This window comes from Daldinia caldariorum (genome assembly GCF_022478825.1).
Source record: "Daldinia caldariorum strain CBS 122874 unplaced genomic scaffold F4812scaffold_21, whole genome shotgun sequence".
Classification (NCBI taxonomy): domain Eukaryota; kingdom Fungi; phylum Ascomycota; class Sordariomycetes; order Xylariales; family Hypoxylaceae; genus Daldinia; species Daldinia caldariorum.
Genome location: NW_025953057.1, coordinates 10,661 through 37,668, shown reverse-complemented (window position 1 = coordinate 37,668; position 27,008 = coordinate 10,661). Strand labels below are relative to the sequence as shown.

At 48.8% G+C, this 27,008-nt stretch overlaps 8 protein-coding genes across 8 annotated transcripts; 5 read left to right on the top strand and 3 right to left on the bottom strand.

Annotated features, from left to right (window-relative positions):
- Window positions 1-32: 32 nt before the first annotated feature.
- F4812DRAFT_443508 (Ribonuclease/ribotoxin) lies at window positions 33-1,499 on the bottom strand. Its single transcript, XM_047935407.1, has one exon. It carries the CDS (start codon window positions 959-961, stop codon window positions 398-400), a length of 564 nt encoding a protein of 187 aa, XP_047786447.1. The 5' UTR covers window positions 962-1,499; the 3' UTR covers window positions 33-397.
- On the top strand, window positions 1,500-3,323 carry F4812DRAFT_443502 (uncharacterized protein). The gene is made up of 5 exons (XM_047935406.1): window positions 1,500-1,856; window positions 1,912-2,106; window positions 2,168-2,342; window positions 2,432-2,552; window positions 2,607-3,323. Exons 2-5 carry the CDS (start codon window positions 2,039-2,041, stop codon window positions 3,044-3,046), a joined length of 804 nt encoding a protein of 267 aa, XP_047786446.1. The 5' UTR covers window positions 1,500-1,856; window positions 1,912-2,038; the 3' UTR covers window positions 3,047-3,323.
- Window positions 3,324-3,467: 144 nt separating this feature from the next.
- F4812DRAFT_212871 (Zinc/iron permease) lies at window positions 3,468-5,397 on the top strand. The gene is made up of 3 exons (XM_047930361.1): window positions 3,468-3,693; window positions 3,801-3,983; window positions 4,063-5,397. The coding sequence occupies exons 1-3, from the start codon at window positions 3,672-3,674 to the stop codon at window positions 5,244-5,246; spliced, it is 1,389 nt and encodes a 462-aa protein (XP_047786445.1). The 5' UTR covers window positions 3,468-3,671; the 3' UTR covers window positions 5,247-5,397.
- A 150-nt stretch (window positions 5,398-5,547) lies between these two features.
- Window positions 5,548-7,168, bottom strand: F4812DRAFT_462879 (carbohydrate esterase family 15 protein; the record flags this gene model as incomplete). Its single annotated transcript, XM_047938113.1, has 4 exons — window positions 5,548-5,683; window positions 5,821-6,334; window positions 6,432-6,730; window positions 6,822-7,168. 4 exons carry the CDS (start codon window positions 7,166-7,168, stop codon window positions 5,548-5,550), a joined length of 1,296 nt encoding a protein of 431 aa, XP_047786444.1.
- Window positions 7,169-8,107: 939 nt separating this feature from the next.
- Window positions 8,108-9,788, top strand: F4812DRAFT_212833 (glycoside hydrolase family 61 protein). The gene is made up of 3 exons (XM_047930360.1): window positions 8,108-8,896; window positions 8,954-9,307; window positions 9,366-9,788. Exons 1-3 carry the CDS (start codon window positions 8,845-8,847, stop codon window positions 9,650-9,652), a joined length of 693 nt encoding a protein of 230 aa, XP_047786443.1. The 5' UTR covers window positions 8,108-8,844; the 3' UTR covers window positions 9,653-9,788.
- Window positions 9,789-11,498: 1,710 nt separating this feature from the next.
- On the bottom strand, window positions 11,499-14,550 carry F4812DRAFT_443470 (long-chain fatty alcohol dehydrogenase). The gene is made up of 5 exons (XM_047935405.1): window positions 14,066-14,550; window positions 12,903-13,995; window positions 12,764-12,848; window positions 12,633-12,718; window positions 11,499-12,570 (listed from the first exon to the last, which is right to left on the bottom strand). Exons 1-5 carry the CDS (start codon window positions 14,380-14,382, stop codon window positions 11,989-11,991), a joined length of 2,163 nt encoding a protein of 720 aa, XP_047786442.1. The 5' UTR covers window positions 14,383-14,550; the 3' UTR covers window positions 11,499-11,988.
- A 204-nt stretch (window positions 14,551-14,754) lies between these two features.
- Window positions 14,755-17,087, top strand: F4812DRAFT_443469 (uncharacterized protein). The gene is made up of 5 exons (XM_047935404.1): window positions 14,755-15,300; window positions 15,409-15,428; window positions 15,496-15,603; window positions 15,711-16,099; window positions 16,234-17,087. The coding sequence occupies exons 1-5, from the start codon at window positions 15,072-15,074 to the stop codon at window positions 16,778-16,780; spliced, it is 1,293 nt and encodes a 430-aa protein (XP_047786441.1). The 5' UTR covers window positions 14,755-15,071; the 3' UTR covers window positions 16,781-17,087.
- Window positions 17,088-18,438: 1,351 nt separating this feature from the next.
- F4812DRAFT_468090 (putative polyketide synthase) lies at window positions 18,439-26,783 on the top strand (the record flags this gene model as incomplete). Its single annotated transcript, XM_047938737.1, has 13 exons — window positions 18,439-18,535; window positions 18,608-18,845; window positions 18,932-18,977; window positions 19,015-19,253; window positions 19,326-19,634; window positions 19,687-19,894; window positions 19,991-20,114; window positions 20,173-20,941; window positions 21,013-23,182; window positions 23,236-23,448; window positions 23,517-24,940; window positions 25,005-25,170; window positions 25,237-26,783. The coding sequence occupies 13 exons, from the start codon at window positions 18,439-18,441 to the stop codon at window positions 26,500-26,502; spliced, it is 7,269 nt and encodes a 2,422-aa protein (XP_047786440.1). The 3' UTR covers window positions 26,503-26,783.
- Between the last annotated feature and the right edge of the window lie 225 nt (window positions 26,784-27,008).

Below are 27,008 nucleotides of genomic sequence, written 5' to 3'. Positions count from 1 at the left end.
ACATTTCAAAATCGTCGATAAAAAAAAGAAAGTCTTTATGGAGAGTAAATTGTATCAACGCCTGTCCCGATGCTAAGTATGTTAAGCTACGTGCGTCCGAGCCCTCTATCTCATAATGCAAATGCCTTTCCCCCCCCGGTGTTAGTTGCTCGTGACCGCCAGGAGAAATGCTTAATGCCGAATGCCGTCTGTGCCACCAAGAAAAAACCACCAACCGCCTGGGTGAATGAAGAAATGCTCAAAAAAAGTGTTCCTATCCCTGATAGGTTCCGTCTTGAAAGTTAAGTGAAGTACATCGTTCCTGACATGATGCTATACGTGCCTGTCCCTGCAAGCCGCCCCTATTTTATCCCGCGCCCGACCAACAGCAGGCGATGAAGTGCGCTTAGGCGGTTCATTACCAGCGGCACTGGACGAAGGCGCCCCTGTTCTTGGCGCCGGTGTGGGTCATGAGGCCGCAGAAGGTGATGTCGACCTTGCCGGTCTTCTTGTTCTTCTTGGAGACGTTGACGACGACGCGGTCCGGGCCCGGGTCGTCGGGGTTGGTGCCGAGGTAGACCTTGTGGTTCTGGAGGATGGGGAACTCGTACAGGGGGCCGCTGCACTTCTTCTCGAAGTTCTTGATCTCGCGCCCGCGGTTGTGGTACACGTGCGGGTACTTGCCCTTGCCGAGCTGCTTGCTGCGCGTTTGCAGCTTGCCCGCCTGGTCCCCGGCGTCGTGGATCTGCCCCTTGGTGTACTTTTGCTTCGCGCACGTCGCGCTGCGCGGGAACCCGACGTACGTGAACTTGGGGCGCACGGCCCGGTCCTCGAGCGAGCGGTCCTCGAGGATGTCCTCGATCCCGCTCAGGTCGATCGAGTCTTCGATGTCCTTAATCTCCTTGATGTCCTCGACCGGAACGACTAGGGAGTGCCCTAGGGAGAAGAAAAGAGCGGCGGTAATGAATGAGACTGGCTTCATGTTGGAAGATGCTTTCTGTTCCAAGAAAAAAAAAGAATGTAATTGATCTGGATAAATGATTGACGAATAAGAAAAAAGAAGGAAAAAGCCCCTTTGAGTAGTGGCTGTTGGCTGGTTGGTTGGTGGTGGTGAGTGATGATGTAGGATAGGATGAGGCGTCGATGAACGACCTTTATATATAATACATGTCGAATAGCCAGGTCACTTCATCTTCTTCTTTGAGCCTCTTGGAATCATATTACCACCTGCTTGGAACATGTTCCATTCTACTCAGCTGAATTACCAAAATAGAATCTTCTTGAGTGAACGGCCAATGAAAAGCTACGATTGGATCGACGTTTGACGACGGATCCTATGCCAGGTTGTATAATATAATTGCCCATGCATATGTTTTGCATATTATTAAGTTGGATTATACCGGACATTTCATTGGCTGATGTCATTTATACCATCCGTACCCGTATAAAAAGTTGAAAAACCTTGTACGAAGGATTAAAAATAGTTATAAGGCTAGATGATGGCGCGGGGTGATGGAAAGGGAAGGAGCTTAATTGATTTCTTCGATGTACCTAAGTCACTGTCCACTATATTAATTTATCACAAACTTTCCTTTCCCCTATGTAGCTCCTTTGCCTAGCCTGTTACGGATCAGGAGGCTCAGCCGTGTAACACATAATCGAAAAGCCCTACATAACTCGAGGTTAGCGCAAGTACTTTTGCGTTAGAACATTCGTTTGTTAATAAACCGTCAATAAGGCCTAAACACCGCCTTATTCAAGCGCTGATATCATGCTCCTCTAATCTACATCCTACGAATCCTTTCTTTTTTCTAGCAATGCCGCACGAGAGTGATGCATAGCGTACAAGTGTAATATTAGGTATCACAGCTTTTATCGTATGCATGCTGATGCTCATCTCAAAAGAACCGCAATTGCTAAGCTGTTCAACAGCCTTTGTAGGGTTTCCCTTCTTAAGCAACCCCGGTCTACAGTTTCTTGCGTTTCCAAGACGTTTTGTTATTCTAATCGCAAACCCCAAACTATTATCAAGTATCCGACACCAAAAACCTTTTGTAAAATGGCACCCTCAATCGATTCATTCTTTGAAAAGCAGATCGCAGATCGATGGGGCCCGTCGCGAAACGAGTGAGCTTTTGCTATCTATTTTTCTCTCTACCTCTAATTAAGGCTGGCTAACCCTCGATAGGGCGAATGCTCTTCGCGAGCTTCTCCAAGAAAAGATCAACCCCGAGGAGGCGGCTACGAGATTTACAAGCGATGTCGCTGCAGCTCGTAGTGCCGATAAGGCTAACGGATCGCTATGGGGAATCTGGATGCTGCTCCAAGAGACAGCAAAGAAGTTCCCCGAGCATCATGTCAAGGTAAAAACTGTTATCATCTCTAGGGAAACCTGAGATTGCTAGTTTCTCTTTTCTTTTTTTCTTTTCTTACTTACTCTAACTTTTTCAAGTTGGTCAAACTGGTAGATGCTATTCGACAACTTCCAGACGTCGTAATCAAGGGAGAAACAGCTGTCAAGTGGCCTGAACTTCCCAAACTGGCCGAAGTATGGGGAGAGAACGTCTATAATCGTAAGTAATAACTCTCGAGCTCGCTCTTATCTGCAGAGAATTAACACTCGCTAGGGGATGAATTGGCGTATTCCGAGGAGCATGTAGCAGTGACTGCTTTCACAGCTCAGCTGTGTGCATCACAGCTTGTCGATGCCAACGATTTTCTGTCGCCGGCAGTAAATGACTTCTACGCTGCCTTTGAGCAGACTCCGGCTGCAGGGTCAACCGTTAAGGGAGACGACGTTAGACTGTTGAACTCCAACGTGCCTATCGCGGCACAATGGATTCTTCACGCCGGTGAGGTAATCTACAACAGCGAAGAGAGTTTTAATCTCGACCCAAGCGAGGGCTTATGGTCGGGTAAGCCTGGGTTTAGCTGGGGTAGATGGAAGCTGTGGAAAGAGAGGGCGGAATGGGTGTCTGGCCTTAACAAGGTGGTGAGACAAGAGACAATCGATGCCGCCAAGAAGATGGTGGAGAAGATGAGCCAGATTGAGAGCCAAGATGCTTAAGCCTCGAAGGAAGGCGGATATTAAATTTGGATAACGTAACGAACGATACACGAGGTAAAGGAGCTTGATGATATGAAATAAGAGCACCTATGATTGACAGCATTAATTGCATGAGATACTATAAGACTTTTTGAAGGTTCGCAGGCGTATAGATGAGATGTATGTACCTAGGAGGTAGGAGGTATGTTTTTAGAACGGCTGAACGGATGGGTCTTTGAGGTATGCATGTAAAAGATAAAGTGAGATGTCGGCAAAAGCGTCCGATCTAGGTAGGTACCTACGTCAGATACCTCGGAACCGCTCTAAGGCTTGCTAGGCTTGCTAGGTTAGGTACCTACCTGGTAGGTATCTGAGATTCCGAGGCAGTGACGTTAATTTTAGCGCATTGCAGCTTACCACGCGGAAAGTTGTCCCCAATTCAAATCAAGGGAAGATTTGAACAATGAAGGTAACTTACAAACTTACAAACTTACAAAAACTTCCCTTGTCCTAAAGTTCGCGCCGGCTCGCTTGAACGTTACAACTTCATAGGAAATTTCGGCGTCGCTAAGTTTAACCATGCTACCGCTGCATAAACTCAATCTCAATTTCCTATGAGTTGATTTATACTTCGTATTTTTCCACAATGGATGTATTTAATCCGCGAGGTACGGATGCAATCAAGTCAAACTGCCAGCAATAAGTAATAAGCAATATGGCATTTTGAATTTCACCCTCGACCAACTAACCTGCTGCTAACTTGTACTCGCTTTAGATATCTCTTGGGCCTCTATTCCAACTCACTTACTTCTTGCCGAACTCTCGAAAAGACAGCATGGATCTGGTAGTTCTACCTCCGATGCCGAAAAGCCAGTCTGTGGATCGGGCGAGAGAGGCGCGTACAATACTGCGCTTCACGTCTTTGCCTTATTCCTAATACTTACGCTAAGCACACTTGGTACAATCCCAAATTTCTAGCTGTCATTCCATACCTTAGGCATATCTTGGGCATTAGGTACTGACTGGAAAACCTGTAGCATGCGGCTTTCCCCTCTTCTCTCGCCAATCCTCCAAGAGCCGTCGAGCCCATACGATCGTATTTCTTAGCCAACACTTCGGCACAGGCGTCCTACTTGCAACTGCCTTTGTCCACCTTCTTCCGACTGCTTTTATGTCTTTGACCGACCCCTGTCTCCCTTATGCTTTCAGTGAAGGATACCAACCCATGGCGGGGTTGGTAGCTATGGTCTCGGTTTTGGTTGTTGTGGCTTTGGAATCGTACCTGACGACTCGGGGCGCTGGTCACTCGCACTCGCACAACCATGGGTGGAGCTCGGATGACGAAGAAGCGGAAGAGGAGGGCAAGAATGCCGCGACTAATGGTGGGTTGTCGGCAAGAAGAGTCGGCAGCCATAGGCCCGCGGGTATTACGCTTGGTGACATGAGCGCTAGTAGAAGTCTTATGGAAGATGTTTCCCCACTGCCGGAATCCACGCCTATCGTCGTATCGCCGCCGGATAAGAAGCCCTTTGACGGTAACGACAACGGATACGACGGACACAACGACGACTCAGACGATGACGATAACGATGATCTTGATCTTAATCTCAATGAGCTTGAACCTACTGCGGAAGAAGATTCACAGCCTCTTGCCCGTCCTAATGGAAGTGTTCGTACAAGACATCATTCCGAATCTGCCGTATCTCAAGGCCCGCCTACACCTGAAGAGCAGAAACGACTGATGCTTCAGTGCATGTTGCTAGAGGCTGGAATTCTATTCCACAGCATCTTCATTGGCATGGCAGTATCAGTCGCTACGGGGCCTCCTTTTGTGGTTTTCTTGATCGCCATCGCATTCCACCAGACTTTTGAAGGACTTGCCCTAGGATCCCGAATTGCCGCAATTCAATTGCCGCGCGCATCCTTACGTCCCTGGCTGATGGTTTTGGCATTTGGGCTTACTACTCCTTTCGGACAAGCCATCGGACTCGCCGTGCATAGGCTGTACGACCCGCGCAGTCAGACGGGTTTGCTCATGGTCGGCTTTATGAATGCCATCTCCAGCGGCCTTCTGCTGTTTGCGGGTCTAGTGCAGCTGCTTTCCGAAGACTTTCTTACGGAGAAGAGTTACGAGACTTTGAATGGGAAGAAGAGAAGAAATGCCGCCTTGGCCGTACTGGCGGGTGCTACGCTCATGGCTCTTGTCGGTGCTTTCGCCTGAATTTTATGAACGAATCTCTAATTGTAAAAACATGGCGTTTTCGGATAATGACGTTCTGAGACAAAGCGAGTGATATAGATGGCTACTAGGTAGACGGGATATTGTCATACATAGATATTGATATGAGGTCAAGTCTAATACTGGAGGCGTCATGGTCACATACAAAAGTTCCTGGAGCTATTATTAATTTCAGGAGATTGTCTTTCACTAGTCTGGTCTTGTCTTTCTATACACACGAGAGCCCTGATATATACCTAGGAGGTAGGCAAGGTGCCTAATGTTCTGCTGATTCCACGTAAATCTAGGCCGCTTTGGGTACTGCCGTCGCCCAGGGATAAGTTGTCGACATTGGAGAGCCGTAGCTGCCGAGGTCATCGTAGTCCTTGGTGATGGTCTGGTTTTGGAGGATTTTGGTGACGAAGGGCAGAACGCTGTTACTATAATCGGAGTTAGTTACCAAGACAAGGCAGAATGAAATCGGATGGGTCGAAATCAGCAAGCAAATTGAGTCAGGGAAAAAAAGAAAGGAAAAAAAAGAAAGGAAAAAAAATAGAATCCGTCTGTTCACACTTACAACCCGCTCATATCGCAATGCCCGCCTCCACGAACCGACATGGCGATCTGGTCCGGCACGCCGAGCCAGCTGTACACGAGCTTCGCGGCGGGGTACACGACGACGGAGGTGCCCTTGGAGTTGGTGAACTGGTCGCCGGTGCCCTGGTCGATGACGAGGGCGCGGGGGGCGATGGCGGCGGCGATGGTGTGGGCGTCGTAGGGCAGGTTCTCGGCGTGGCCGACGAAGGTGCCGAGGGCCTTGTCGGTCCACCAGCCGGCGCCGCTCTTGCTGTTCTCCAGCGTCTCGTCCTGCCCGCTCAGCCCGTGGTACCGGTACGGGCCCAGCCCCTGCACGCCGCTGCTCATCGGCATCGTCAACGTGATGCGCGCGTCCAGCAGCCCCGCTGCTAGCGCCGCTTTGCCCAGCCGCGAGCACCCCGTCACCCCCACCCGGGAGCTGTCGATTTCCGCCACCGTCGCGTTGAGCGCGTCGAGGACCCGGTGGAAGCCCCATGCCCATGCTGTGAGGACGCCTGTGGGGGAGGAGGAGGGGAGGGTTAATATTGTGGTCGTTATTGCGGTTTTGTCATATTGATCTTTCGATTCCAATCGATCGACTGACTGACTTACCGATATCCCTCCCGTTGTAGATATCCCAGAACGCGCCCGTCTTGGCGTTGCTGTCGGCGGCGACGCGCGAGTAGTCGAAGCCGACGACGGCGATGCCCGCCTGCAGGTACGGCTGGTTGGTCATGCCGCCGATGTTGATGACGACGGGCGCGGGCTTAGCCGGCGACGACGACGGCGGGAGCGCCAGGGTCGCGCTGAACTTGCCGGTCTTGCCGCCCGCCGTCACTTCGATGTTCACCGTGTTGCCGCTGCGCGTCGCTTTGACCGTTTCTTTCGAGTGGTCGGGGTAGTAGCCGTATCTGCGAGCCTTGGGCGTTAGGGCTTGATGGTACTTGGGATATATTTTTCCTCCTCGGCAGAGCCTGGCTTCCTCTCTCTTGCTTGACCTACTGGTATTCCTGTAACATTTGCAGGATCTCGGGCTGTCTGCATCGGTACCATTCCTCGGGCGTCTGGATGCGGTTCTTTCCCTTGCCGGTCATCACGTCGGAGGCGAAAGACGGCGAGCTTCCGCCCTCGCTATCGGTCGTCGTGTAGGCGAGCGGTAGCCACGGGTCCGGTAGCGTGGTCTGCTTCGGGAGCTTGTCCCACGTGGGATACTTACCTGCCGACGGGAGCGGCGCGCATTCGGCTGCTGCCGTCAGCGCTGCAGCTGGAGCTGGTGCTGCTGGGATCGCCGCTACGAGCCATGGGAGAGCGATTGCACCAATGACGGCTGCGCGCTTGCGGGAGGGCATGTTGGGCAACAGGCCTTTAGGAATTGGGCTTGGGTATATAATGGATTGTAGGAGCGAGTGCGTAAAATGAGTACAACACATGAAGGCAACGGAGCGATAATTATATATGATTCTACGCGTATCTAGCGACGTGGTCACATCGGCTTATCCTGGAACTTCGGTCTCTTTGCCGTACGTCGATATTGCCGCTGCTCCGAGGCAGGTAACCGGGTGTTTTTGGTAGCATTGTCCACATATCCTTGAGGCTAGGCTCATCAATCAAAGATCTCGTAGTATGTCTTAAAACTTAGGTAACCTAAGCTCACTCGTAATGTTTCTTCGTTTTCTTTCCCTTCGTTTGTAGTCGTCTCTCTCCTATATCTACCTAAGGCTATTGCATTTTATATTTTGTCTTTTTTCCACAACAGATTGAGAGTTTCCCACCGCTCTAGCTGAACAAGAAATAGCCCATATGCTTGAAACCTACCTAGGTAGATTACGATGAAAAGGCCACGCACTAGGATCTTTGGACGTCTAAGCGGCTAGACCCTCTAGGGTGATATCGAGAGTTTAGCCGGTCAGTATGATTACCCCCAAGGCATGTTCGACTGGATGTGGGGAAGCTATTTTTATCACTAGGCCACTCATTTAGTATGCCATTGTCATTCGACGTGAGTCGTTTCGAGTTGTTGAAGCGGTATGTTTGCTCTCTCTACCTTCAATCATCGCCATAGCGCGATTTCGCCGCTGCTATTAGGATCCCACATTCTTGACGTGCAGGACTTCTGCGGTATAAAGTGCGATCATACCCCGTTGTAAGAAATAACAGGTACCTACCCAAAATAGTATCAGTAGTAAGTACAGTGAGCACACATCGTTTTATGACAATTATTCATTTGTTGGGTACTGGTGTGGATCCCCAGCAACCCAGGCAACCATTTTGTAAAGAGGCAGTCGCTACCTGCATCTACGCATATATAAACAATAGCTAGATCTTAATCCTGTAATCCTAATAATACAACAACAACGATGTCACCACTTTTCTAGGGAATCACACTGGCTGCGATAAGATATCGGAAGTGCGCCGTTTCATTCTGGCTCCACTCCTTTCCGTGTCCCATTCTGACCCGGAAAGGTCCGGTCCCGCTCGGTAGAGGTGTGGGTCTCGGCCGTGTTTGTGCACAGAAATGTAGATGGTTCGCTTCCGATACTTCTATTTTCGGTGGATATCTGACATAAGGCGCGCCGTATTCGCAGTTCTGTCTAAATGGATAAGAAGTTATACTCCTGGTATTTCTTTGTGTATGCAACTTACACAGCGGCCATTAGGGTAACTTGAATCTCGTTGGGCTTTCCCCGCAATTTTCCCTTCACTGCCGAGATAATAATCTGGGGAGGCATAAAGTGATGCACCCCAGACAAGATGACATATTAGCCGTAGGTGAGCCCATAGGTTAGAAAAAGAATGTTGTTAGCTATATGGAGGCGAGGTCCGTTACTGCTCGTAGAGGATAGAGGTCAAATAAGCATGACTAAATATACATCACGGTAATACCACTATGTCCCATGACTTTTACCTGAGAAGATTAAGACCAGGATGAGCCGTGGCCTAAAGTATAATATAACTATCTTCTGTCTTAATCAAGGCAGTTAGATTTCTTCGCGTTCCCTTCGTCTTCATCTTATAAGCGGCAAAAATGCAGCTCCTCACGACTCTCTTGATCGCTGCTACGGCGGTGCAGGCTCACTGTAAGTTAGGCACTCATCCTTTCTTTAATCATCCGCCCATTCTAACAAGTATCTAAGACACATTTCCGCGACTTGTCATCAATGGAAAATCAGAGGAAGCGGACTGGTCTGCCACACGCAGGACCAAGAATGCCGAGAGCAAGACGGGTGTCTTGAGCGCAACGAGTCCTGATATTCGCTGCTACTCGTCGCAGAATGCAGCCAACATCATAACCGTGCCCGCCGGCTCGACGATCCACTACATTTCGACGCAACAGGTGAACCACCCAGGGCCTACCCAGTATTATCTAGCCAAGGTTCCCGCAGGCAAGAGTGCCTCGAACTGGGATGGTTCTGGCAACGTCTGGTTTAAGATCCACACGACGAAGCCAACCATGGACAAGAATAAGCAACTGACCTGGCCTGCGCAGAGTAAGTTGCGGCTACTAACGAAATGTCAAGTAGGGACTTAGCTAACCGATTTAATTAGATGAGTACGTCTTGACGAACGCGACCATCCCCGCTGCTACGCCCGATGGAGAGTATCTGCTTCGCGTGGACCAGATAGCTCTGCACATGGCGATGCAAGCGAACGGAGCGCAGTTCTACCTCGCGTGCACACAGATCAAGATCACCGGGGGTGGCAGCGGAACACCTGGCCCTCTCGTCGCGTTTCCGGGAGCCTACAAAACCAACGATCCTGGTATCTTGGTGAACTTGGGTACTATCCAGCCAGACTCTTATGTTCCTCCGGGCCCTCCTGTGTGGAGCGGCTAGGCATTATTGCGTACTTGTCGGGGAGGACTACATTCACCCCTAGCGCTCATTAATAACCATAGCCGTTGCCTTCTAATCCAACTCTGGCTAATAATATCTTCGCGGAGTTATTGTGATGTGATTGGTGATATGACAATCAAGCGAGTGTTTTTTTTTTTTTTTTTTTTTTTTTGAAGTAAGGGAGGAAAGGGTTGCGTACCCAGTCATAATCTGCCAGCACAACTGTTAGATGGATCCCGCGATGTATGTCGTACGTAGAGTGAATAATAGGGACAATAGCAAGTGTGTAGCATGGTGATCCATTAGCGCCAACCCCTCTAAGCACGTCCGAGGGAGTTACATGATTCCTGAAACTCATTCCATACATGACAACCAGTGGCATCCTGTATCTTCTCTCCCCTCACAAAAATGTTGCCATCAGAACAAGACTGGCAACGGTAGCGAGGCTTCTCGGCTATAATGTTTACCTTATTCAAAAGACGCCAATTTATAGCCCAGCTTAACGTTACGTTAGAGGCTCTCATTGTCGCTCTTTTCGGCAATATAGGGCGAGGGATACCAGCTGAAATCTCGCTAATATCACAACAATCCAGCAAGACGCGGAGGCGCTGGCAACGAGGGGGCATCGGTAAATGTAGTTGTCTGGAGCCAGCAAGATATTTTAAGAGATCTGATCAGTCATCCATCAAGTACCTAACGTATACCTAAAATGGGATCTCCCAGTTAAAAAAAACAAGATCGCTGAGAGAATAGCATCCTTTACTTACCGAGTCAAAGCCAGTTAAATACTTGATTATTCACTTTACTTATCGTCTGCAGGCGCAAACTGGTTCCTATTATACTATCACGTATTATATATCTCGTTTTATGCCAAGATACCTTTATCAGAAGGGCAGACAAAGCAAGATAAGACGAGACAAGATAACTTACACATTACTTGGCGCGGGGAGGCGCCCGCATAGTGTCGAGCGCAGGGTGGGCTAGCGGGAAGGATATAGGGCTGAATCTCACTACTAGCCGTGTTCATTCCGAGGCAAAATAGAAACTTCTACCTAATTCAAAAGCCGTTGATCATCGCAACGCTAACCAAAAGAATTGACCCGATTTTACACTGACGGGAACATTGGAAAGGGGCTTCGATAATAGCATCATTCCGATTAAAATGTTCAATTAAGCAGCCTTATGTCTAATATCATATTAAGAACAATACAAGAGATCGAACCAATCGGATTTGGAAACTCATATTCTGGAAAACTGTAGCAAGTAGGTTTTTAAGAACATACGATATCATTTGTTAGCGATATAAAAGGATTCCCATCCTGGCCTCCATTTAGTGTTTATGCGCGCTCCAATTCTCGGCATGCCTCCCGTTTCCCGTGTCAAGGGGCTGAATCCTTCAGGTAACCACACGATAATAAATCTCTACGAATCGATCGAGGGAGCACCGAAGGTGGGGGCCATTCTTCATTTTTTCGAGAAGAGAAAGTGTTACAGTACCAACCTTGTGTCGCATTATATAGCCTTCAGGACTTTTTTCTTCTTTTCGTTTTGCCTCGCGAATGCGAAGTTCGTAACTACAACCAGAATGAGTCTTGTGCTTGACCTGATATCTGACATAAATATAAACCGGAGCTTCTATACATTCGGTATGCAGGTATGTACCATGTACCTAGAGACCAGCCAAGCCAAAGGATTCGTTCGAACGATCAATAACCTACATGATGGCGTTACGGCTCGTACATTGCCGTGCTGACAAGTGTGTCCCCCCTTACGTTAGCAGTAATATCAATTAATGCCAACTGGTTACAATGCATTTCTTTTCATGACTGCCTTGATACCAGACAATGATGAAATGTCAGTGAAAAGAGCAAGTACCTAAGGCTTATCGTAAATTTTAGGGAAAAGAAAAAACGGATTTAATAAGGGTGTGTTTCCTACCTGGTACTACAGTATGTACATCCCTGTATGTATGCGTATAATACGCCCCCTGGGGTGTGTCAACTATTAACTTGGCGGTTTGCCGTCACATTGATTTTATTTATTTTCGTTTCATTCAACCAACCACCTTCTCTATGAGATCATACCTATCGAGCAACTGTCGGAGCAGCTATGCTATGAAGATTCAAGGTTCGTAGGCAAAGTATAGCATTTGTAACAACACGCATAGGGAAGTCGTACTGATGAGGTAGAAATGTTCTCCCAAATCTCCTACGAACAATACAAATAAGGCTATGAAATTACTTCCCAATTTTTATGTAGGTACATACCCCCTAAGATACGTACCTCATATTGTTGCATCCGAGGCTCTAACCTTGGTGATGTGATTTCGAAGTCCTTCATCCCAGACTAGCTGCAACGCCCCTAGCGATGCGATCCGAGATGGCCATTATAGTGATCATGGGATTCACTCCGCTCGCCGACGGAAATACGCTTGCATCCGCAATGTGTAGGTTATCAGTATCCCACACCTTACCGTATTGGTCGACCACACCCCGTTCTTTGGTCGCGCTCATCCGGCACGAACCCATCTGATGTCCAGACACCAGCACCGCCTGACTGAAGTCGGCTTGTTCGAGCTGCTGGATCCAACTACTAAATTCAGTATCGCCTATCTTCCTTTCACTAGCTGGTTTATCGCTTTTGAAGATCGGGATGCTGCGGACCGGCGGGATCAGTTCGACAGCCCCCTGGATGTAACTGAGCTTCGCAGCGGCAACCACTCCAGCCTGTATGCTAGCACGATCGAATTTTGAAGGCGTATAAGCAACAGTAGGGCTCCCATCGACATCTGGGTATACCGAGCCTGTGTCGCGGTCGCGCGCGAGGGAGAGGAAGTTGTTCATCTGTCGGAAACCTAGGGCATCCATCTTGTACTGCAATCCACTGTTCCATGGTATTTGAAGCATGGACATGAACGGCTATAAGACCCGACATTAGATACAGCCTTACGATAAATAACAAGTAGAAGGGTCCCACTTACAAGCATATTCGCTATTTCGACGCGAACGCCATGGCCCTTCCCGTCAAGGTTTTGATATTCGTACATAAGGGTCGTCAATATTTCATCTGAACAATAATCAGTTTAATCTTTTTGCTAGACTTCAAACTCACCTTCCCATCCCCTAACATCTTCTTTAAACACCGATACCGAAACGCCGCTAGGGTGCAGGTGGAGGTTCTTTCCGATATGGGTGTTCTATGCAGTGTCAATGATGCGGCCCAACCATTCATTCGGATGAAGACGACTAACCGTAAGCCCACTCCTTAACAGAATGAGAGGGGTATGGAGCGAACCGCCAGACAAGATGACTTTCTTCGCTCTGACGTTAATCTGCTTCTTGATTTTGTTCTTCGCGGTCTGCACGTTGCCGTCTCCATCGCGAGGGGTCCAGGTTCCGACAACTCCAACGGCTTTTTTCTGCCCATCAGCTTTATCCCAAACTATCTGCGAAACCTCGAACCCCTCGACAAACCGAGCACCAGCCTTTGCCGCTGCTGGTAGCCAGCTGACGGCGGGGCCTTGTTTGGTACTTGTCCGGCAACCAAGAGCGCAAAAGCTACCACAACTGTGTCTCGAAGAGCCGGTGTTCTGCGCAACGACTTTAGAGTGCCAACCAAGCTTCCGAGATCCCTCGATAATGACGTTGTTACCGTGGTTGAGGCGCACCTGGGAGTCGGTGGCTCCCATCAACTTACAGGCTCGGTCCATAGACTCCTCATAGCTAGCCTCTTTGAAGAAGCTCAGTCCATGCTCTTCCGCCCATTCAGACTTGACTTCCTCCGGAGTGGCAATACTCGCGCTCCAGTTGACTGTGCCGCCCCCTCCCCAGCAGCTGCCCGCAGAAACGAAAGTCGACCCGTCGACGGTCGATAATGCGCCTCCAGCTTCAAACAAGTTATACATAGTGCCTAGCGATAGTGGGAGTTGTTTCGGCTGAAAGTAATACCCTTTGTCAACTACAGTAACGCGATGACCAGCTTCAGCAAGCACTTTGGCACAGACGCCTCCGCCACAGCCAGACCCAACGATGAGCACGTCGGTTTCGATGGACTCGCCTTTGGAGGGCCCATCATGGAACTCCAAGAACTTGTAATCGACCGTGGGGCCAGGCTCCGACTTTCTGGTGTTCTGCATGTACTGATCGTATCCGCTGATCTTTAATAGGAGAGGGTCCGTACCGCTCCAAGCCGTTTTCCCCATGGCCACGAAGTTGCTCGCGACTATAGGCCAGAGAGGCAGCCATGCGCGTTGCCATGATTGGATGATAGCTTCGCGTACAGGCGTCGACTGCTTGGCAAGGGGCGTTAAGGACCAAGAACTGAGTAAACTGCCCAAACGGGACCTATCTAGCCTGTTAGTAAGTACTACTTGTATGATACATAAGGTAATGAAAGAAGTGCAGAATAGCATACGCGAGGAGACTGAGAATGAAGCCGAGTTGCTTTGCTGGAGTGGGAGCTAAACAGCCAACTGTACCCTTGAGAGCACCGACAAAATTGGGATTATCCACAGGCCGTGCCGACAAATATTCACGGAACTCTTGAACAGTTGGCGGACGTTCTATTTTCTTCTGTACTTGCCGGTAGAGGCCGTTGAATTCATCTTCTGTGATAGCGATCTGATTGTTGGTTGCAGCCTGAGGTTTTCCTACCACTATGGAGGGAACAACAGAATCAACTAGGGCAAACAGTGTCCGCCACTGGTCCTCTGTAAACGCATCGCTTGCCATTTCTTCTAGGTTCCGATTGATTACCTAGGTACCTAGGTGTGTTTTAATTGATATAAATTCAGTAGAACCGCATAGAGTAGCGAGCATATTCAACATCTACTAGAAGGAGGCTCGCCTAAGATGACGAGGAAGAAATAACACACAAAGGGAGGAAGGTCGTGTAAGTCGAGTTGGTTTCAGTATGTAAGGTGAACCCTTGGCTTTCAGATACGCCACCGTGATAGGCTTGAGAGGTCTAGAACCAGCGTTGCGTTTGCTACATCTACTCCCCGATCCTGCCGAACTACCCCCCCCAGTCCTTCACCCCATGATGCTCCAAATGTTGTGTAACTAGTTACCCAATGTGGCCAGAACCTGTCTTGCCCTACGTCGGCATCTTACCATGGTGATACCAAATCATATCTTTAGAGGATGAGATATGGGATGCAAAGGACCCAGGCTACTGCTACCCTACAAGTTCTTACAGGATGAAGCAGTTATCGTTTCTAAAAAATGTCTCTCCAAGGCTTACGAATAGGATAACCTCTCAAATACATCATGATTTCCGAGTCCAAATTCTTCATTTCCCTTTCCCACATTAATACTAAATCAATTGCTCGCCCACCCGGCAGACGCCATACGTTAGGTTAGAGGGATTTCACTCGTATTGCGCACAATACGATACCTACCATAACCCTTCTTATACCAACATGTCGGCGGAGCAATTCAGCACCCTCTCGCCTGCGGACCAAGAAGCAATACTCAATGGACCTGCGTTGACACCCCCGCCAGGGGTCTTCCCCAACTTCGTAGACCCGCCGAATAAAACGGCTATGGCCTTCGCGGCGGTTACCATCTGTCTCGTCGTATCGACGCTCGCCGTGATCATTCGCCTGTATTCCAGGTTCATATGTACTAGAACACCAAAATTTGAAGACTGTAAGTGTCAGACAGTACAGCACCGCTGAATCGATAAATCCAACTATTCTTTTCCTTTGTTTTCGTTTTTCTTTTTCGATTAGGACACATCAACTAACGCTTGGATAGACCTGGTCGTGGCAGCTTTTGTTCGTGCCACCCTCCTTAACCGCGGTGTTGGTAACCGCGTATACTAATTGGAGGACTTGTTCTTAGGGAACTTATGTTGGGTACATCTACGTTACTTACTGGCTACTCGACATCATCGGATTTTTCGTGCATCAATGGGATATCCGAGTTAAGGATATGACGACGCATTTATACGTAAGTTCTCAGCCCCAACCCCTTCACTACAACTATGATTTCCACGATCGTTAAAATACCTACCTCTACGCACGTCCTTTCTAGTCATTAACTAACTAAAATCCCAGATCGTTCATCTCGGAACAAACCTATACTCCGCCACGATGATTGTCATGAAAGCGTCGATCCCGAAGGAGTGGTGCCGCATCTTCTCCCCGCACCGATCGCGACCCGTCTTCTACTGGATCTGCCATGTCATCATAGTCATGAACATCCTGTTCTACAGCGTGGCCGTCGTCGTCGAGAACGTCTCCTGCTTCCCGCACAAGCGCATATGGGACCAGCTGGTCCCGGGAAGCCAGTGCCTCAACATCAACGCGATTCTCATCGCCGGGGCAACTATCAACATAATTCTCGACTTCGTCATTTTGGTGCTTCCGCAGAGGGTTATCTGGGGCCTGCAGATGTCGAGAAACAAGAAGATTGGTGTTTCCCTGGTTTTTACAATCGGGCTTTTGTAAGTTTTCTTTTTTCTTTTCTTCTCCTTTTTTGGGGAGGGGAAGGGGGGGAGGGAGGGAGGGGGAAATGTCCGCGCACATCCCCTAATACCTAATACTTACCGGCAGAGACTAACACCGAAACTTAACACAGTGCCTGCGCATCCGCAGTTTCTCGACTCGCCTACACGATCAAGTACTACTTCGCAGTGGACAAGGCGTACTGGCTGGGCGCGCTATCGCTCTGGTGCATCGCGGAGATGACGTGCATGTTCCTCATCTTCGCGGGGCCGGCGATGCCCGCGGCCTTCAAGGGGTCGTGGATCCTCTCCGTCCTCTTTTCCACGTTCCGGACGCTGCGGGGCAGCACCAAGAAAGCCAGCAACGGCTCGTCCGAGTACAAGCACCACCGCAGCTGGCAGCGCTCCGCGCATCGCAAGAAGCAGAACACGTTCAAGCGCTACCAGAAGATCGGCGACATCAGCGTGCCCCTCACCACCATATCCTCCCTCGAGCCCGCTACCATGGCGGGGCCCGAGCTGCCTGAGCCGAGCCACCCGGGGGCGTATGAGGGGCCCGAGACGGGGATCATGTTTACCAAGGAGTTTAGCGTGAGGAAGGAGGTGGTGGCTGGCGGGGACGACACGAAGGATTTCAAGAAGCCGCAGCACCCTTGGGAACCTGGGCCTCACGCGCTATAATACATATCTAGTAGGTAGGGGAGGGAAGGTTCATTACTGGTTGGTTATTTACTTAGTAGTCGCCGGCGCAAGCGCACATATGTAGAAGTTACTAAGCTAAAAAAGCGTGGATGATGTGTTTCATGTTGTACAGTATCATGATATTTTGAGTAACGTGTAAAAAATACTAAGGTTAGGTCGGGTATGTCCTCAAGTACCAACAAGGCGCAGGGACATTGTCGTCTAGATTTACCCGGTTTGGCCTTTACGCCTTTACGCTAGCATTCCTACGACAATATAGCTTTAACCTCTTTTAAAAGGTTGTAAACTCTTAGCACTGGCAGAATATGTACCTGCGCCTTTCTCGTACTTACCAAGACATGCGCAGTAACACTAAACCTATTTACTTCGTGATGCTTTTTAACTCTGGTTCGGTGGGCTGTCAAAACGTAGGATTCTATCCTAGATAGGCACTTCGGACCAGTATGGGTTTCTTGGCTTACATTATCCCTGGACCAATAACCGACAAGAACAAGAACAAGAACAACACGAGGGTGCAAAAAGTGAAAAGTATTTCCTCCCGTGTCAAGCACAAGAAAGTCGCAAGTATATGTTACCAGAACATCTAAAGACGTGAAAATAACCTACCTAACCTAATCCTAGTATGGATATCGACCAATTTAGTATAATGGAGCGATGTAACCTGCTCCTCTATCACACCTGGGGACATACCTAATAGAGCCCGCATAGCATACTACATCTTCAAGAGCTCGCTACCTCTTTCTACCCGCTCGTGTCACTGCATGAAAATGGCTGAGGTGAGCTTACAGGTAGGTTATATCAATATATTGATGTTAGCACGGCTATTGCGTTGGAGTTGTCGAAGTCTGCCGAGACCTCGACATGTACGTTACTCTACACCATACGAGGACTGAAGGCTGCAAATTTCACCGCTAGAATTAGGAGTGTAGAACCATAGAGTCAAGGCGAAAAGGCGGCCTCATCTGGGAAGAACGCGGCTACCGAATGGGTATCATCATGTTAATTAGGTTGGTTTCTGCGATTGGGATGCCTATTAGGCGGAAGGGGGTGATTGAGTGTGGTAGGACAGGAAATTCACCAACAAGGGTACACGACTTGTGCAGAATCAACCGTGTTTGAACCCTGGGTTTTTCTCCTCAACCGAACATGGAGTATGATGTAGGGACCTACATATCTTCAATGTCACCCCCCGCCAATCAATATCCATCCCTCCGAATGCTACTTCATTGGAAAGTCCTAGATAATGAACTATTTGCACTTCACATGTGGTTTGGAAGGAGGAGCCGTGTTGTGAAGTCACAGCTTGCTGCCTCTCATCTAATGCAGCACGCTACATCCAGGTGGTGTTGCGGTAGTAGGTACCAAAGGTATATCCTTCGTGACTCGTAGAGATTCCTACTCCCATTGGCGTTACAAGATATCTGGAACATAATAGGATTCTGGTCAAGCGTAGTGTGTACTGTAAATGCCTATATAATACTAGACATCACGGCATAGCGATGATTGAAATTGAAATCCAGAGAACTTGCTTCCCAATTTCAAGAATATTACTGTATAGTATTCCCAGAGCACCATCCACCAAGTAACCGCGTCGTGAGCCCTCATTGATAGATCCTCAAAGACAACTACGCGGTAGAATGTATCTTAATGGACACTCCGAGACCAACCACCAAAAGAATGGTCGGTTAGGCGGAAGTATCCATGAAGATGATCCAATATGTGTTGTTGGCATGGGTACGAATTACACCCACAATATCTTTTGATACCAAAGTAACTATACTGACATATGATGATTCAACGATACAGCGTGTCGGCTTCCTGGCGATGTTCGATCGCCTTCTGAGTTGTGGCAATTCCTTATGGAAAAGAAGTCTGGACAGGGGCGAGTGCCTCCAGAGCGTTACAACATCAATGGATTCTATTCCTCCAAAGGAGAGAAGCATGGTGTCATGAACGTGGACGGAGGATACTTCATTCGAGAAGACGTTAGACAGTTTGACAACGAATTCTTTGGCATAAACAACTACGATGCTACATATGGTCAGTAAAAAAAAGTCCTTACTGCCCATGTGCCGTTACGATTACAAGGATAGCAGCGAACCTTCCCATCCAGTAACTAACAGCATGCAGTACGTTCAACTATTCGGAATCTCCCTCTTATACGGATCTGAAGAAAGTGGAGCGGCTTGAATCATACTTACTAAAAAACACAGATGGATCCGCAGCAGCGCAAGCTCTTGGAGATAGTCTTCGAGTGTTTCGAAAATGCTGGGACATCTCTCAGCGAGATGTCAGACTCCAACACGGGAGTATACGTGGGTAACTTCACTCAAGACAGTCTCCAGATGCAGATGAGAGACCCAGATGAATTACGGCGCTATCACGCCACCGGGAACGGTCTAACCATGCTGGCTAATCGAATTAGCCACGTATTCAACCTTCATGGTCCAAGGTGTGTGCACATGTCTTGCTTTTGATAAGGAAACGGGCGTTCCGGTGCAAGGTTGCTTACGGTGAACTATAGCTTAACGCTTGACACGGCATGCTCGTCTTCGATTTACTGCTTGCATCTAGCTGTTTCTGCGTTGAAAGCAGGGGATTGTGATGGGGCCATCGTGGCTGCTTCCAACTTGATCCTGACTCCGGGACCACATATCGCAGCCATGAAGGCTGGCATGCTGTCTCCCACATCAACGTGTCACACCTTCGACATTTCAGCCGATGGCTACGCGCGAGCCGAAGGCGTTAACGCCGTGTACGTAAAGCGCCTCTCTTCGGCCATCAGAAACAACGATACCATTTACGGTATTATTCGCGGGACGGCAGTCAACTCGTAAGTCTCGAGCCGTGCTTAAATCGGTGCATTGTTCTAAGAACGCTATTAGGAACGGTCGAACTCCTGGAATGATTTATCCCAGCGCAGAATTCCAAGAAGTTGTAGTCCGTAAGACGTACAAGGACGCCAATCTCGACTTCTCCGACACGGACTACATCGAATGCCATGGAACCGGAACGGAATTAGGTGATCATGTCGAGTTAAATGCCTTAGGAAATTGCTTCTCTAGCCGTGAGAAACCTATCCTGATCGGAGGCGTGAGTAGACAAACCCCTTTTCCTATGTTTTCTCAGCAAAAGCGGGATATGAAGGTTGTGGTTTTCCTAGGTACTGAACTTTCACTAAATATCTAGACGAAACCAAGCTTCGGCCATAGCGAGGCAGCAAGCAGCCTTACGTCGCTGATCAAGGCTCTGCTGGCCTTTCAGCATGGCCTGATACCACCTACTCGCGGGGTTGAGACGCTCAATCCGAAACGTTAGTCAATTCTCTCCCACTCTCTTAAAGGACATTTGACTGATCCTGTAATGTTAAGTCGAATTGGAGCGTCATAATATGGAAGTTGTGACTGAACCACGCCCATGGCCACGGAAGACTCAAAGAGTGAGCCTAAGCTCCTTTGGCTATGGGGGTGCCAACGCGCATGTGATACTCGAATCGCTTTCCAGCTATACGGATTCTTCACTCCCATATAAGAATGGGCTTCATGAGACCTGTCAGCCTCTATTGTTGCCGATTTCGGCTTCCTCGCAAAAGTCTTTGGAGACTCGTATCGGTCAGATACAACAACTTGCCCAGTCATGCGACGTTCCGGCTATCGAAAGTCTAAGCTATACCCTAGCTGAGCGCTTGTCGCATTTGAGATACCGAACATCATTCCTTGTAACTCCTAACAAAGATGAAACCCCTGAGGATTGGCCAATGGAGCTATCGGGAGATTCTCGTGACAGCGAAGGAGACCCGCTTCGCTTCGCGTTCGTATTCACCGGTCAAGGAGCACAGTATAGCGGCATGGGAAGAGCACTTCTTGACAGCAGTCCAATCTTTCTCAACACAATTAGAGAACTAGATCAAGTTCTGCGGAATCTTCCACCACCATATACTCCCGACTGGACCTTGGAGGGCATGATGCGGGGAGATACCGATGATAACAAAATAAACGAAGCCGTGAGGAGTCAACCGGTCTGTACAGCTTTGCAGGTTGGCCTCGTTAACCTTTTACAAGCCTGGGGTGTCCAGCCCTCTGCTACTTTGGGCCACTCCTCCGGCGAAATTGGTGCGGCATATGCGGCAGGCCTCCTAAGGTTTGTTCTCCTAGCCTAAACCCCGTGCAACGTTGACGTCTATATACCAGTATGCTAACTACAAAGCGTAGCGCATCTCAAGCTCTTCTCGTCGCATACTTCAGAGGGTATTCAGTAGCGGAGAACCCCACCTCTGGTGCTATGCTTGCTTGTGGATTTGGCATTAATCAGGCTGAAGAGGTCATAGAAAAATGCGGGCTTACAGGACAAGTCGGTATTGCCTGTTTCAATTCGCCGGAGAGTTTGACATTGAGTGGGCCGAAGGATTGTATTGATCAGATACAATCAGAACTCCTGAGCCGGAAAACATTTTGTCGATTGGTGAAGACAGGCGGTCAACCATACCATTCTTCGTGGATGAAGAATGCTGGGGCTACATACGAGAAACTGCTCGAACCGTACTTCCAGGATAAGCCCCACGAAAGCCCCTCTAAAGCAGCGATGTACTCGACTGTCTATCACAAAGGTGATCGTCCCGAAAGTGTCGATGCATCTATTCCAATGGCCAAGTACTGGAGGGACAACCTCGAGAAACCCGTCCGATTTGATTCCACGTTGAAGCATCTTATCCAAAATGAGCGACTCCATCTCATCGAGATAGGGTCTCATTCAGCACTAAAAGGTCCTATAAATCAAATTCGGAGAGCTGCGATGCTAGATGAGCAAGCCATCCCTTATAGTTCGACATTAATCAGGGAGCAGGATGCTCGTCTGAGCATGGCAAAACTAGCAGGCAGGCTATTCACCTACGGATATGAACTGGACTGGAAAGCCATTAACCATATCCCCGGTAGAAGCCGTATTCTGTTCCCAAATCTACCTCCGTACCCCTGGGATTACTCGGGCGGTCTACGATGGTTTGAGCCTCGTGGGAGTATCGAAGTGCGTAACCGATCTCTCATTAGACACGAAATGCTTGGCTCCCAGCAAGTTTCCGGGAATGGGATCGACTGGAGCTGGCGAAATATCCTCCGCCCGAGCGAGATGCCGTGGATTCGGGACCACAAGATTGAGGATCTAGTGGTATTCCCAGCCGCGGGGTATCTTGCCATGGCCATAGAAGCAGTTACTAGTGCTAGAGTAACAAGTGGGAGCCCCTTACACGAGCGTACGACATTTGATCTACAGAATGTCAGTATCAATTCTGCCATGGTAGTCCCCGAGGACAATGATTTGGGACATGTGCCCGTTGAGGTACACACGAAGCTTACCGCGCGGAGGTTATCGTCCAAAACTTCTTCGGCAGCTATATACGATTTCACAATATCGTCTTGGACAGCTGGGCAGGCTACTGTGCACTGTCTAGGAAGTATCAGAGTGTCTGACACACCGCCTGAAGCTACAGCAGCAGTCAACGGGTTTTCAAGTCCAAGCGGGTATAGGAACTGGAACGTGGCCAAGTGGTACGAGAAATTCACCGAAGAAGGGGTATCGTTTGGTCCGCACTTCAAAACATTAACCTATGTGCGAGCTGATATCGACCAAGAACGGCCCGAAATTCTATGCACGGCCAAAATCAGTTCCCCGATGCTAAAGGACTCGGCCAACCGTTATGCAATGCATCCCGTGACAATCGACGCATGTCTACAGGCTACTCTGATAAGTGCTACATCTGGCGATCCTGACTCTTTCCGAGCCTATGTACCAGTGTTTATCTCAGAGTGTCGCATCGAAACATTGCCACTTCCGGATGAAGACGAAGACCAGCAAGGAATCATCCGCGCCACGTCCCAGCGAACTGGATTCTCCAGTCTAAGAGCGGATACCACTTTACGAAATAGAGAAGGGATACCGCTGGTTCAAATGAAGGGGGTTCGATTGACCAGGTATGCAGGAAAAGTAATTAAAGACGAAGATTCTAACAATCCTCACTTACAACGATACCCAGTGACAGACGTGAACTGGAAGCCAGATGTCATGCACTTGACACCGGAAACGGTACCTCAGCTGGAGGCTTATATTGCAAACTTTGCTCATAATCGACCGTCATCATCAAGCGATGACGTGTATAAGGATATCATCAGCGCAATATTGGACCTGGCAGGCCATAAAAACCCTCGGATGCGGGTTTTGGAGATTGGAGGATCGAATGAGCAAACGAAGAACGAGTGGCTAGAGTTACTAGCAGACAGAACCGCGTTCCCACGATTTAGGTCATGGCAAACGACAGAGCCAGACGTGGAAGGCCATCTCAAAGCAGACGCCATTAAAAAACCCGGGTTCGACGTCGTTGTACACAGTGTAAGTGACAAATCATGATATTAGAACGATCGAGGTTGCTCATCATTCTCCAGGACAACGCGTCTGAAAAGCTCTGGAAACACTCACCCAAACATCTTATATCGCTCGTCGATGAGCATGGGATTGCAATCGTCCGCAAATCCGACAGCGCCGTGTCAGAATTAACGGCATCAAACTTCCAAATAATAGATATCCAAGATCGCATCATCGTGGCGATTCGTAGAAAAGAGCCAGAATTCTTCAAAGGACGACCAGTCCTCATCGTCGTACGTATATACCTACTTGGTAGTCTTGGACACGCACTTGCCTCACTTTTTAACACCAATATTGATAGGTTCGAGAAGTATCCCCTCCACTAGAGGCCTTCATTTCTAGCCTAACGGAACACCTACGACAGACGCACAAGACTCAGGAGATCCGCACCATCTCGTTAGCTGAACTTCCAGCAATAGAGATCTCCGAAAATGCGGTTTGTATCTCGCTGATAGAAATAGAACGGCCATTCCTAGCCGACATATGTGAGGAAGACCTGACCCATCTCCATAATCTAATGAGTGTTGTGAAAGACATCGTCTGGCTGGTGGGAGCAAACCTGATCGGTACCCCCAACCCTGACCTTACTTTGGTGCAAGGAATATCGCATTCTATCATGGTCGAGCAGCCATCTCTTCGGTTTACAGTTCTTGACGTTGGATCTATCGATGTCTTATCATCCGACGCGCGGAGATCGTGTCAAGGTATTCTCCAGGTGCTTGAGCACCACGAGAAAATTGACGATAGAGAATTCGTTCTTTCCAAGGGCCTCTTATACGTTAGCCGCATAGAGCCCAACACAACAGTCAATACGGTGTTTCAGAGCCGAACGAAGAAAACACGTTCATCCATGAAACAATTGACACTTTCTGACGCTAGCCCGGCCAATCTATGTATAGAAAAAGTAGGGAACATGGATTCCTTATATTTCCAGCAAATTTGCGATCCGCATACGAGCACACCTAGAGGTTTTGTTGATGTCGAGGTGAAAGTTGTTAGTCTGAATGCGAAGGACGTGTATGCGATGAGCGGACATGTCGAAACTAGAACCGGTACGTCGAGTATTGAATTTGGTGGGGTGATCACAGGAATAGGACCAGACGAACAGAACCTCAAGGTAGGAGACAGGGTAGTCGTCCTCAGGCCTAACCACTCCTCAACGATTGAACGCGTGCCTGTTTGGACCTGTCATAAACTCCTTGAGGGCGAAGATATGGCGGCGATGGCAACGCTGCCAACTATATACGCCGCCGCCTTGTACGCCATTCGCGACTGTGGACGACTGCGCGCCGGTGAGTCGGTCCTTATTCATTCAGGTGCCGGTGCTTTTGGCATTGCTGCAATAACCCTAGCACAACGGGCTGGTGCCGTTGTATATACTACCGTTAGCTCGGATAAGAAACGTGAGTTTCTAGTCAATCATCTTGGCCTGCCTGCTGGTCATGTTTTTAGTTCCCGGGATGATTCGTTCGAGAAGGCGTTGAACACGATAACAGGTGGTAGAGGAGTCAATGTTGTTATTAATTCTCTGGTTGGAGATTTAATGCATGCCAGCTGGCGTTGTCTGGCTCAGTTTGGCCGCTTTGTAGAAGTAGGCAAACGTGAACTGGTCGACGATGGAAGATTGGAGATGGATATCTTCTCCCGCAGCACGACTTTTGTTGCATTCGACCTTAGCGAGACGTTTTTTCAAGAGGGAGATTATTATGAGAACCTACTAGCTAGGTGAGTCGAACCCTTCCTTTTCCCTTCTGATGACCTGCTGCTAATGTCCACAATTTCCATGTAGTCTGATCAAGGAAGTCTTGCAGCTGTATCGCTCAAAGCAGATTCAGCCCGTACCCATCACAACTTTTGACGTATTGAACATTACCCAGGCATATCGTTATTTCTCTTCTAGGGATAGGATTGGGAAGATCGTCGTCTCGTTTGAGAACCCCAAGAGTCTCCTGACCGTGAGTCTACTCTGCTCCTGGTGCAGTCAGCACTTGTAGCAGCTAGTTTAACCATGTGCTCTTTAGGTCGCGCCTCCTAAGTATATTACGATACTCGATCCCGCGAAAGTTTATCTTCTTGTGGGGGCCCTTGGAGGCCTAGGGAGGAGTTTAGTCCGCTGGATGAAGTTGCGGGGTGGGAAAAAATTTGTCTTCCTCCAAAGATCAGGCTGCGATAAGTCGAGCGCACAGGAGTTTGTGACTTGGCTGAAACAAGAAGGGGTGTCTGTTAGGGTGGTTAAGGGCGACGTCACAAGGATAGACGACGTCGTAGCGGCCATAGCAGCATGCAAGCAACTAGGCGGGCCTATCGGCGGAGTAATGCAAGCCGCAATGGGTCTCCACGAGGACCTCTTTAGCGCCATGACGAGTGACTCTTGGCATGAGAGCGTAAGGCCTAAATGGGCGGGTACGTGGAATATTCATAGGGCGCTTGACGGACATGAAGAAGGTCTCGACTTTTTCCTCATGATCTCCTCTATGAACGGGACCACCGGTTTACCAACAGAAAGCAACTATTCTGCGGCGAACGCATTTCTTGATAGTTTTGCACACTGGCGGAGAAGCCAGGGCAAGACAGCCGTGTCACTCGCGCTTGGAATGGTGGCTGGTGTTGGCTATCTTCATGAGAACCCCAAGATTGAAGAGTTGCTATTGCGGAGAGGTACTCAACCTCTGAGTGAGAACGATGTTCTCCTACTTGCCGATATTGCGATTGGGGGCGTCAGTAGCTATAGCGGCTTAGGACAGGGACAAGAAAATGTAGCGCCGGCTCATATTCTCACTGGTTTGGAAACTGCGAATCTCCGGAAGATTATAAGTCAAGGATTTGAAGTTTCTAACTCAACTCTGGACGACCAACGACTTGCTATTCTCGCAGCATCGCTGGAGATTGCTAGCAATGCTAGTGGCTCGAGCGGAAACAGAAATTCGGAAGGTGACCATCAAATCGTTAGCACTCCGTGGATGAGAGGCTTACCCCAAGAGGTTACGAATACTCTCCGGCCAGAACTTGCCGAGGCTTCTTCTCTGAAGGGAGCGATATTGGGAGCCCTAACCAAGAGATTCTCGGATTTGTTGCTTACACCGAGGGACCAAATTGATCCCAATAAGCCATTTGCGCAATTTGGATTGGACAGCATGATCGCGTCGGAGTTTAGGTCTTGGCTTTGGAACTCGTTAAAGGCGGATATTCCGTTTTTGGACCTGTTAGGATCTCGGAAGTCCTTGGACACGGTAGCAGGACTTGTGGAAGCAGATTTACTATCACGAGCTGTAGGGTCTGAAGGGTGAGAAGGTATGCCGTACAAAGTACAAACGGCAAAAAGCATTTCCGCGCGGTCACCTGACCTGCTGATAAATCTTACCCCTGTCACACCCTGTTACCCTTGTTATCTCGGTTATATCCAACCACCAATCAGGCAATGCGAAGCTGTGGATCGGAGAATCTTATCTGATTGATAATTAGGCTTGGCATTCTCTTTTCTCAATCAACAACACATTGGAACCAGGCAGCTACCAAGCGCTTACCGTGTATAATCCACAACTACCTAGGTATATTCCAATTGTGTATTACTGCTTATTAGATCCAGCGATTTATAGTCGCCATATATTACTTACTATGTACCTGTTTCAGGCAACGATCCTCTTTTGGGCCTGTCAAGCTGCCTTAACTTCGGTGTCGGCTTCGGCTTCGGCTTACCCATCAAGTCTTGTTTATATACCGCTCATTCTCTCACAAAATTAGTAGATACTTGTTTTACTTTCCCTCCGTAAAGTTCACAGTGGTCTACTTCAAC

Coding starts and splice junctions, on each gene's coding strand:
- F4812DRAFT_443508 (XM_047935407.1), bottom strand. CDS start 961: ATGAAGCCAGTCTCATTCATTACCGCCGCTCTTTTCTTCTCCCTAGGG.
- F4812DRAFT_443502 (XM_047935406.1), top strand. CDS start 2,039: ATGGCACCCTCAATCGATTCATTCTTTGAAAAGCAGATCGCAGATCGA. Junction 2,343..2,431: donor TCCCCGAGCATCATGTCAAG/GTAAAAACTGTT, acceptor AACTTTTTCAAG/TTGGTCAAACTGGTAGATGC. Junction 2,553..2,606: donor GGGAGAGAACGTCTATAATC/GTAAGTAATAAC, acceptor AACACTCGCTAG/GGGATGAATTGGCGTATTCC.
- F4812DRAFT_212871 (XM_047930361.1), top strand. CDS start 3,672: ATGGATGTATTTAATCCGCGAG. Junction 3,694..3,800: donor GGATGTATTTAATCCGCGAG/GTACGGATGCAA, acceptor TACTCGCTTTAG/ATATCTCTTGGGCCTCTATT. Junction 3,984..4,062: donor ACTTACGCTAAGCACACTTG/GTACAATCCCAA, acceptor GAAAACCTGTAG/CATGCGGCTTTCCCCTCTTC.
- F4812DRAFT_212833 (XM_047930360.1), top strand. CDS start 8,845: ATGCAGCTCCTCACGACTCTCTTGATCGCTGCTACGGCGGTGCAGGCT. Junction 8,897..8,953: donor TACGGCGGTGCAGGCTCACT/GTAAGTTAGGCA, acceptor CAAGTATCTAAG/ACACATTTCCGCGACTTGTC. Junction 9,308..9,365: donor ACTGACCTGGCCTGCGCAGA/GTAAGTTGCGGC, acceptor CGATTTAATTAG/ATGAGTACGTCTTGACGAAC.
- F4812DRAFT_443470 (XM_047935405.1), bottom strand. CDS start 14,382: ATGGCAAGCGATGCGTTTACAGAGGACCAGTGGCGGACACTGTTTGCC. Junction 13,996..14,065: donor TTCATTCTCAGTCTCCTCGC/GTATGCTATTCT, acceptor CAGGCTAGATAG/GTCCCGTTTGGGCAGTTTAC. Junction 12,849..12,902: donor TGTTAAGGAGTGGGCTTACG/GTTAGTCGTCTT, acceptor GACACTGCATAG/AACACCCATATCGGAAAGAA.
- F4812DRAFT_443469 (XM_047935404.1), top strand. CDS start 15,072: ATGTCGGCGGAGCAATTCAGCACCCTCTCGCCTGCGGACCAAGAAGCA. Junction 15,429..15,495: donor ACCTGGTCGTGGCAGCTTTT/GTTCGTGCCACC, acceptor ACTTGTTCTTAG/GGAACTTATGTTGGGTACAT. Junction 15,604..15,710: donor ATATGACGACGCATTTATAC/GTAAGTTCTCAG, acceptor CTAAAATCCCAG/ATCGTTCATCTCGGAACAAA.